At 41.6% G+C, this 11137-nt stretch overlaps 1 protein-coding gene across 11 annotated transcripts in view; it reads right to left on the bottom strand.

Annotated features, from left to right (window-relative positions):
- The window catches only part of KCNJ15 (potassium inwardly rectifying channel subfamily J member 15), a 37150-nt gene that overhangs the window by 2334 nt on the left and 23679 nt on the right, over window positions 1-11137 (bottom strand). Inside the window, exon 1 of one of the 11 annotated variants that reach the window (XM_072026965.1) lies at window positions 5776-5846. The exons of 5 other annotated variants lie outside the window; for them this stretch is intronic. In XM_072026965.1, coding sequence (XP_071883066.1) covers window positions 5776-5831 — 56 coding nt within the window. In that variant the 5' untranslated portion in view covers window positions 5832-5846. Of the gene's footprint in view, window positions 1-149; window positions 510-569; window positions 747-3650; window positions 3928-5775; window positions 5847-11137 lie in introns of those variants that run through there. 5 more of the 11 variants (XM_072026960.1, XM_072026955.1, XM_072026980.1 and 2 more) reach the window with 5 other exon arrangements.

The following is an 11137-nucleotide window of genomic DNA, read 5'->3' as shown; positions in this document are numbered from 1 at the left end:
AAAAAATTAAAAAAAAATTCTTTGATTCTGGTGACTGCCAAATATGGAGAAGTAGGTTTCTTTTATGATAGCCTGCAAAAGAAATTTGACCAAGCTGAAATTTTATATTAGTACTTTATTTCTGTAAAATACATTATTTTTTTTCTTACGTTTCTCTAGAGAAGAGGCTCTTTTTGACTACTGCAAAGGTTTTCTTTAGTGCCCTGAAGAGAGACATCTGATCAAAATTAAAGTCGCGTCAGTGCTTGGTTTAGAACGCAGATCCAGTACACCACTTCTGTCTCTTCCTGTGACAGAGGCAAAATGAGCCAGACCAGCTTTCACTGTGAACAATTAACTTCCACAAGTGATTTACTCAATCGGATCTGGCTCTTTGTTGCGAACCTACAACTGATCTACAGGGAAACAAAGCAGACCTGAACACATCAAAGTTGATTTTCGGAAAGGAATATTTACACCTAAAAGCGCTTCGAAGCTGTTTGTACTGTATAGCACTCTGACTTTAAGCAGTCTAAGGAAAAAAAAGGAGGCGATTCACAAAGTCAGCATTCTTAGCTGTGGGCCCTGACCTGCGCGAACCCAGCAATCATTGGACCACCCGACTTCTGAAGTTTGTTTACTGTTCATCGGTCCGGATGGAGAGTAAGTGTGCGGACACTCAGGACGGAACAAAGCCCACAGAGTGAAGCAGTACGGTGCCTGTGCCAGCTTGATGAGGCAAGTAACAAGACCCGGCTTGCAGGACTAGACAGTGGTTACATAGAGCAAGGACAGTGCATGTTATACTCGTTTCCAACAACAAAACTTCCTGCTGAAAAAAAAAAGCAACAAAGAAAAAAAACATCCCATGCATCCTTTGTGCTTTGGCAGGTCATACAAAAAGCATTGTTTTGTTCCATTGTTTTCCTCAAAAAGCTCCTTAAGTAAGTGATTCGTTTTTGTGAACCACCAAAAAATAAAAAAATAAAAAAAGAACATCTTCCTTAAAACTACTTAAAAGAAATTTGCAGGAAATACGAGATATATTCGTGGTACACACATGTGCCAGCCCAGGACATCAGTGTGATTGCTCACCGAAGTACCTTTCCTGTTATGTTAATTAAAGAGAATTTTTGCTTATGACTATACCCATCACAGTGTTGCAGGTTTTCTGGGAAAGGGTAATAAAACTTAACCCCCATTAACACCTGTAGCTCATTCCAATTTTGGTTTAACCACCAACTTTTCTCTTCTAAGTGCCATTGCCATGTATATATATATCTGTATCTATAAGAAAGGAATGTATCAATGATATCAATGATCCCAGTAGGAGATTCCTTATATGACAGTCAAATCAACACGCAGTGCACAGCATGTCCGGATAATAAACAGGAAAAAACCTTCAAGTGATCTGAAAAAGAACAACGGGAGGAAATGGTGGGGGGGTGGGAGGGGAGGGGGGGGGTAAGGGTGGGAAGGAGCATACAAGCAACTGCTCTTTAGGCAAAATCAAAATCAGGCACTACTGTCAGTGTGCGGTAAATACATGTAACCTCTGATGGGAAGCTTTTTAGGAAAACACATGCTGTTTTGTGAAGAAGGCCCCATTCCCCACACTGAACCTTACCCTGGGTAAGCCGTAGATATCAAACATATGTAAAAATCTGTCTTAAAATAAGTTTGCCTCTTCCTCCCAAGAACACTTTGCCTTAGCCATTAGCTCCAGACCTAAACATTACATTCTTGGTCTAAATTTCTATGTCACAGATTGCTAGGGCAGGGGATGGCTGGCCTCTCCAATATAGTTCTCAGCCTACCTGAACACCTGCTCTTGGGAGCATACTCCCCAGGGCTGCCAGCTCCTCCTTCTCTGGTGGCCACTAGGATGGAGGCAGCCAAGGCTCCACCTTCCCTCCTCAGTACTCCAGCTGGTGGGCTTGAGCTGATGTCTCAGGAATAGTGCTCACAGTCTTTGCAGAAAGAAGAGATCCCTGGCTAGGGTCAAGGGTAGCTAAAGACAAAGGGCACGTGGGCACTTGGCACTTGCCATGGCTCTATCACATCCTGGGCTTGCATATATAAGGTGCATATGTAAGGTGCAGGGAAACCTGGGCTTGCATATGAAAGGTGCATTGGGTATGCTGAGCAGATCAGGTCTGCCCCACATATGTTGTGGCACTGAAACTTCCTTGGTGTACCAGACTTGGTGTGGATACACTGTACCATTTATCTGCAGCATCAGTAAGACCTATAGTTTCAATTCATATGATGGCCTGGTAAGATTTCTTGCCTCTTCCTCTTCTTTTCCCTGAAATGAGTTGCTCCTTGTCTGGAAGCCCTGACTAGAGAAAAACCTGACATTGCACACTGCCACATTTCCAGACCCGGTGAAGGGTACCTAACATCACAGATGTACCAAAGTGCTGTAGTAAAACAGTTCCTTCCACAAGACGGGAGGTAGAAAGGTAATTGCAAGGCACAACATCTTCCCTGGTCTACCTCAACAAAAGGACAGCTGCAGAATTTACCAGGACACGCTTAACCCAAGAAGTGTGGCTTTGCTGCAGCCCAAGGCAATGTCTGGCATGTACCAGACTGTTTCAGCTCATAACCAAATACATTTCTCACGCTGCATCTCTAGTGTCTCCATTTGTAAAATTAGTCTCCACATGTAGGGACATCATGAGAGCTGTTAGAGTATGGCTGTATAAGAGCTTCTCTGTCATCTTCTATATCCTCCCCTGATCTGTATTTCTGTATGTGACAAAGCTACTTGGCTTTGCAGTGATTTCCTGAAATGGATCCCAGCCAATTTCTGGTGCTTTTTTTGGTTGTAGGGTATTTTTTGTTGTTTTTACTTCCCATTTTTTCTCTTACATCACTTTTTCCTGTGTGATCCTAAATTCTTCTAGTGCTCTTTTCCTCCCCTGGGAAATTCATGTTGGTTTCCTTTCCCTGCAGAAATACTTCCCTTCTTTGCCACGCTGATACGGGAAAAGAAGATCTGTCACACTGCCTCACAGCAGCACTGCCCCTGCTCCCTGCCCTTACCACTGCAGCCAGAAGGAGTTACCTGGGGGAAGAAATTCTGATGCAACCACCATTGGAATAAAACCAGGCTTCCAAGGAGATTTATCCCCTGCCCTCCACTTCCCCACTGCTTCTTGAGTGAATTGACCAGTGCAGTACACCAGAATAAACTTTTCATGGGTGTTTGTATGTATAAAACATATATTATAACACCTGCATAACTATTTACGACCCCATACCTTCCATAGGCACCTCACATATTCTATCACCACCCAACAATCCCCAGCAGAAAGATTTTAGTTTCTTTTTTTTTCCTCCCTATCTTTCCCTCTAAATCAGAAAACATATCTCCTGTGGTAAGTTAATATAAACAAACAAGCCTGGAAAATAATAGTAGTACATATTTTTACATCAAGAGAACATCTTTTGTCTGATATTTAATTGATTTTCTACTGCTGAAGTATTCTTTGTTACTTAAAATAAATAATTAAATAAATAGATAAATAAATAAAAACAAAAACCACAAACTGTAACTGCAAATAAAAGTGAACTGAAGTACAGCAAAGGAAACAGATACTTCAAGAGGGAAGAAAATAAAGTAGTCTCAGGTTTGTCTAGCACTCTAATATCCTATGAATTACCTCCTTTCTTCACGAGCCCTTTGGAACAGTCAAAGGAGACTCCCCATTGTAGCACATGCTGGTAAAGGAGTTTAGCACAGACAAAATCAATAAAATGTAGAGCTACATACCAAACCAACAACCCTGAATACCTTGATCTTAAGGTAATTCCAGCAGCCAGGGATATTACAAGTACATTAACACTGCTTCCAGAGACCACATTATCAAGAATTTGAAGCCAGTTTGAATACACACAAAAATGTTCCTGTTGCATGAAGCCAGATTTGCTTGTGCAAGATCTCTTCTGGCAGACGTAATTGATTAAAAGTGTACGAGAGCATGACTTGTTCAAATGGCCTCAGATGTTTTCTTGTTTTCAAATCAGATATGCTTTTCCACTTGAACAACCCCTTCACACCCCTATACACTTCACTACCACTTTGACACAGGGGCAAAACTTGAACTGTTTTTTCAACCAGCATAAGCCATTAACAGGTGTGGAATAAAATAAAATTAAATATATATATATAATGAAAAAGCAAACAAACAAAAAAAAACAATGGTCAGGAAAGAAAACATTAAAAAGAATTACACAGTCTTACAGTCTTTAGATCTTTCTTAAGTTTGATGTGGTTCAGTAGGTCATAAAAGTCCTTCCTGAATTCTCAGTGCTCTGCCTAGCATGAACACCTTCCTTTGGGCTATCCAGGCTCTTGGAGGCACCAGGCTGTGCTGTGTGCTTACAAGCCATCAGAATCCTGCTCTGTGTCTGATTTATGGAATACAAAATTACAGAATACAGAAGCAATGGTTGCAAAAGGAATCTTCATCTCCACTACCAGTTGCTGCATGCAGTCATACAGCTGGACACTACTAGCCTGGATCCTTCAACAAAGAGTCCTTCAGCTCTTAGACTGACCAACATTTATTTGTGTAGTTGAGAGTCAGTGGTGTTAGGCCAGGATTTGGTCACACTGTGAACAATGCTGCCTTTAAAAACAAATTAACACCATTTCATATTCTTTCAAGAGAGGACCAACCCCTGAGAATTGCAAATACACCCTCAAGTCCAAATCAGCTCCTCAGACTGTATATTTAGCTCCCCACCTCTCCTCACAGCCACCCATCAGTGTAGGGCAGCCCTGTGGATGGTGACACTCAGGAGCAGGTGACAGTGGTGGCACAGCAGAGTCTGGCTGGGGTCCAGAGGGCTGCAGACCTGACTGTACTGGAGGTCAGGGTGAGTGGTGTTGTGTGGGAGTTAGCAGCATGCTTTTCACCGCTCACAGCATGGCCAGGGCAGCCATTGACAGACCGGTATTTAAGAAAGTGAAAACCCAAATCCATCTTTGTCTCTCCTAGGCTGCCTGCCTGACATCTGGCCATGAAAGATGAACTAAAGCTGGAGAAGAATCATGGCACATTGTTTCTGAGAGAGATTTGTACAGGAATCTTGTTCCTTCCAAGGGCAGGATGTAAGGCTTTGCAGTAACTATTGATTTACGCAGATGAGCCTTGGAAACTACACTGATGCAAGCAAATAGGAAAACAACCAAGTAGGCAGTGAGAAGGCAAGAGATGACTCAAAGCTTATTGAGGTTAATAGAGAAACTCCCAGTGATTTCACAGGTCTCTGGATCAGGCCGCTAAGTGGAGAAAAAGCACATACCGCTAGCTTCTGAACAGCTAGCATACTGCTAGTGAGCTGTCTGTCAGTCCTTTCTAAAATCTGCTCTCCAGCCTCTGCCATGGGTTCTGCAGATAAACAGGGGACTTGGCTGTGCACAGCCTTCTGTCTGGAAACCTTCATGTGCACCAAAGTCTTCTTTCAGAAAGAAGTAAGTAAACTGATCTGTTTCTGAAACTCTTATTTATTTTTTTTTTTCCTTTGGTTATACGGTTAATACACTGCTGTTGGAAAAGAGAGATACCAGAAACCTCTTCTGTTATTTCATTTTTAAGAATGTCTTTTCTTCAGTAGTGAAATATTCAATACTTTAGAATGTCTCCCTTGCTGTATACTTCCACTTCAAACTCTCCTTTTTCAAACACTTCATTAGCACAGTTTAGCATTCAAAACCTGCCTCCAGTGTGATGTTTTTCCCACCCACTAACCCTTTCCCTGTTATTGCTGTGCAAATCTTACCTGGCTCTTTCTACATGGACAAGTCTAAACAGACTCTGGGAGCCTGTCCTTTCCATTTCTGAGGAGCTGGGTGCCAGAACTACCTGAAAGGCTGACAGGAGCATTATTATTGCATTATATTTATCACACTCATACTCTGTAATTCCGTGCTACATCATTGACCTCTTTGATCAACTGTAAAAACATTAGTTACTCCTCACATTAGGCCTCTGACACAGATAAGCATATCAGCAACACCACAGTGGAGAAGATGAACTAAAGAGAGGATGGGAGTGATGTCTTATCCCACTCAGCAGTAACAGTCAATACTAGGACCAGGACTAGAACTTCAGAAACCCTAATAACTATAGCGGTCCTGTTTTCTAGGGTGCTTTCAGGGGCTTTTAGTAGCAAGGTCCTGTCCTACTTTCTCCCTGAAATATTTCTCTTTTCCATGAAGTTATGTCTCGTTATCTTATTTTCCTCCATTTTGAGAAATAGCCCATTCTTCTCCTCTTTCCTGCTCTCTGTGAATCAAAAGATTCAAACTAGTTATACTTACCACAACACCAGAGATGTGTGTAGATGGTCAGCAGAGTTGTTTCTCACAAGACTGTACCCTGGTTTATGTTCTACAGATATCTTACTTCAGGTTCTCAGCAACTACTCTTGACCTCTCTATTACACGGTTCCATTTTCAAGGACTTCAACTTTGCAAGGCCTCAGCTGTTTGGGCTGAGGCTTTTGTCAAGACTGGTCACAAGCAAACACACATTCTTATTAATTTGTTTACTTCATGTATCAATCAAAACAAAATAGCCATTTCCAAAGTCAATGCCAAGACTATATGCTTTGGGGTTATGCTATTATGCATATTATAGCATAATTATAGCATAGCATATTATGCTATGTTAAAACAGTTTGTGTGTCTTTTTCTTCAGGAGTCCAGAAGCAATATAAGCATTCTTTGGTGTAGACACTGAAGCTCACACTCTCCATTGCCAGCTGAGCACCCTAACAGCTTGACCACAGAGTGGTCTTGATGCCTTCTTGCTTTCTGTCCTTATAAATCCTCATCCATGCAGTGGTGTAGCTTAATTAGGAAGAGTAGTCTACCCATCTCCCTAGGTCCTTATTAGCAAACTCCCCTACAAGGGTGAAAATATGGGAATGATTCACCCCAGGCATGGGGATGAGTCTCACCTCCACCTCCTTCAATGGTCACATTTTGGAACACAAATGGCAGAAGCCATGCAGTGCAGGTAGCCTTGCTGTGCACGAGGGAGTGGGGAGAAGAAGAGGAGGGGACATGCTGGGAGGAGGTTGAAGTCAAGCCAAGGAATGCCTCATTTCTGGCTCATCTTGCTTAGACACAAGATAAACACTGAGACATTTGGTGTCCCACAGTGCACTTTGTGACATGCCTGAACTCATAACTGTTGGGCGCCCTTCAAAATGAGGGCCAGAAACAGAGGCACCTGCACACTTCAAGCACTTCCAGCTCAAGACAGAAGCTGGGCAAAGATTTTCTGCAAAATACTTTTTGACTTAGTCAACTAAGGCCTACCTAAGTCCTACTTAAGTACTTAATTCCTTTTTTGGGAACCGGCTTGTCCAAAGACAACTGCTTTGGCTCCTATGAGTATATGCTCTCTGACAGCTCCTGCTGCCCTTCCCTTCTGAGAGGCCACCTGGCTAGAGCATGCTCCTATGTGCTTGGTAGCCAGGGAAATCAGCAGAGAAAAGGCACCCAGAGAGACTGCTCTGCTCCTATCTCAGATTTCAGGTGGTTTAGTTGCTTGCCCTGAGGCGTATTTTACCTTTCTTTATGCGTATCTATGTACTACCTGGTATCAGTCACCTAGGTGTAATCTCACTGCATAAGCTCATGTGCCAAGACTGTTTCATGTTTCTGTACACAATCAAGAGTGGCTGTGTTTCCTTGTAGTATTTTAGTCACATGCTGGTGACTTTTAGAACTGTATAGAAAACTACGAGCCTGAACCCATCTGCTATTCACATTGAAAAGTCTGACCAAGCTTACAAAGAAGGGAGTCCCCTTTCAGGCCAATGCAGAGAACATAAGTGCAGGACTGGGCTACCACCTAAGTTTGCCAGGACTGTTATTCCCTGCCCACTCTGTGCTGGTTATGTCCTAGTTTTCTCCTCTTTCACAGCACGTAAAGGGCAACACCTTGATTTTAACCTCACTAGTACTCACCCACTGCTTCACACGTTGACAAATGCCTACTCAGCCATTGATTGATAGTAATATTTGTAAAGTTAAACTCACAGCAACTGACCTGCCAACCTGCAGGTGGTTTGAAATTTGCTGGTTTTGTTTCAGACCTGAGGAAGGGTTTGTGGGACAGAAAGCTTGTCTAGTTCTTTTTGTGTTTGTTTTTGTGTGTGTGTGTGTGTTTGTTTTTCTCTCATTTCTTAATCTAATAAAAATCTGGTCTCATTTACAAACAAACAAGCAACCAAAGCCATAAGCACACTATTACTGTAGATTTTTAATTTAATTGTCAGCAGGTGGCTGAAAGCAAGTAGCAATGTGCCTAGTCATGGTTATGCAAGAAGCAGGGGGGAAAGTCAACATTCTTCTGATTGTTCACAAAAGCTAGCTAAAATGTCTTCAGTCCGTCTTTCACCAGAGCCACTTCTATCTGTTTTTCATCTACCACAGCTGGTGCATTAAAGGTATTTGTCATGCAGCAGGGGGATATTTCAAATCATTCAGAGTGGTTTGTGCCTCTGGTTCCTTTCTTGGACTACAGATACTTAGAGTCTCAAATGCAACTTGGGACACCAAGTCCCAGCACCAGCCTTGTCCCACTCTGACGAGCAGGGGAATAGGCTCCTACCTCCATGTCAACTGTACAGTACGAATTCATCCAGCAGCTCAGCAGCTCTCTTTTTAATTACCATCTGTGATGCCAGTTCATTGCACTGTATCCCAGTCAAGTTGGGTTTTGTTTTTCAATTAGTCATTGCACACCACAGCTCTCATAGCTTAGCGTAGGTGTGGCAGGGAGGTGAGGCTCCCTGCAGCATGTCAGGCTTCTGCTATGGCAGATTTTTTTCATGTGACCTCTACATATGAAAGCTGCATTTCTTGTAAACCACAGCAGTCCTTTAGCCCATACAGTGAGAAATTACGCTGTTGGAGGAACAACCTTAGTACCTCATAAACATCTCACTGTATGTACACAATTGCAGACACTCATGAAATGAACGCTTGTAATTTTCCATCTCTATACAGCCATTACATTTCAATACTTAAATATCAGTCTATGCAAAGAATTTTCCATTTAAAAAAAAAAAGTATAATAAATCTGCTTCTTTTAAATATATAAAAATATCCATGCTGTTGATAATCTTGGTAGGGCTGCCTGCAAAAGGCAAAGAAACCAGCAAGGGAAAAAAAGCATTACACCTACAGGTCATTATATTGAAGAAATTTCTCTAATCTTGTGCCTGATATGGACAGAATCAAATATAATTGGAGAAATAGCCCACCTTGACCCAGCAGGAGGATGGACCCAGTTATAGCAAAGCTATCTGTGACCATTTCTGCATTTCTCTTCCTGTACTGTGTAGCTGCTTTGTCCTACTTCATCTATGCAGAGTAATAATAAATACAGAGTAACCTGTTAATTAAGCCAGATTTATGTCTGGTCTCTGAAGGACCAGGACATACAAATGAATTTGGCTTTGTGATTTTTGTAATAGTGCAAAGCACATTTCCAAGAAAGAGGGATGGGTTTGTCATGGTTTCATCTTAAAACTTGTTACAAGCTGATTTTCTCAAGAAGCTATTTGGTTAAGAATTGCCCTACCTGTGTGAACAAGTTCATACAGTAGAAAAAGTTTTCAAAAAAAGTGACTCTTCTTTCATGCTAGCAAAATACAGCCTGTGAAACAAAGTATCTACCTCCCTCAACCTAACCTAATGATTTTTAAGTTGGATGTCTTTCTCTCATAGGCAAAGCACAAATGATGATGCTGGCACAGAAGACATACATACAGACTACTTGATTATTTTTTGATAATGAATTACTTTGTTGTGAATTACATAGTAAGTCTGTCCAGCTTTCTCTTTGAGGTATACAACAGCTTCAAAGCTGTTCATTTCTACTCCATTCTTTCTGCACTACAAAGGTTTTATATTCCATGAAGTACCCATTTCCCCTAGTTGTTTATATTGGATATAAGGAAAACAAGTTTTACGTGATTTCAAATGATTTTTTTTGACAGATATTTAACAAAAAAAATAAACATTACAACTTTTAAATGCTGAAAAGAAAAATCAGTTCTGTCCAATAAAATTAGGACTTATACTATTTCACAGGAAAAAATATATGTGCGCTTACATAGAAATCACAGCGTCATATCTACTGTTTAAAATAATATTTTATGGTATGTATATTTTCATAAATGTGGTGGTTATTCTGTAAATCACTAGCAGTTGCAAATGTGAAATATTGATGTGAGAGATTTTGATGTATTTAGAGCCAGTATTGAATGCCTCTTCATTATCATATGTTTGTCTTAGTGTTACTATTTCCTTTAATAAAATCTCTAGATGGTGACACAGAAGACTGTCACATCACAACGTGACATCCACAAAGACCAGTAATCACAACCTGTGGATACGGTCTTGGAGTAAAGTCTTTGCTCAGTCAAGCTTCCCTTGAGCTTTGCCAACGCAATGCCCAAATGGGCACAGCACCATCCCTGGAACACCACTGGGGTTCACACACCCCATCCCCATTCCTGGCCACATTCCCATCCTGAATCTGCAGCTGCCCCTGAGCAAGCGCTGCCTCCTCACCAGCCTTGTTGAGGGTGGTCTCAGAGCCCAGGACTGATAGAAATGGTCACAGGGGTCCCAAACATCCTCAGAACACTGCATTGGTGTATAAACCAGAGGCTTTCACCTGCTGCTTCAAAGTGGTCTGGGCCAAATTAAAAACACCAGTGGCACTTTCATATTGGTGGAGGGCTGCTTATTTTCAGTAATGTCTAAGAGTTTTATTTCACGGCAATTCTTTCCCTCTCTTATTTTTTTTTTTCCCCAACCAATCCACGGATGTGGTTAATTTAAGGTTTAAAGGCTTTTTCTCATACACACACACACACATACACACACCCATATATGTTTTCCACTGAAGTCTGTGCTTTTTCCTAGACCCACCCGAATTCCAGTACATAGCTCACTTGTGTGCCAAGCTTTCATACTCTCCATGCACTGAATGGAAAAATACCCTTTTTTCCACTTCTGCACATTTTGGGGGGAGAAGGGGGAGGGCGGGTAAAGGAGATGGAGGAAAGGCCTCTAGAGGAATTTAGTTATACCTGTTATTTCAGAGTAAAGACC

Source organism: Anas platyrhynchos, chromosome 1, assembly GCF_047663525.1.
Source record: "Anas platyrhynchos isolate ZD024472 breed Pekin duck chromosome 1, IASCAAS_PekinDuck_T2T, whole genome shotgun sequence".
NCBI classification, from domain to species: domain Eukaryota; kingdom Metazoa; phylum Chordata; class Aves; order Anseriformes; family Anatidae; genus Anas; species Anas platyrhynchos.
This window is presented reverse-complemented; position numbering and strand designations above follow the sequence as displayed.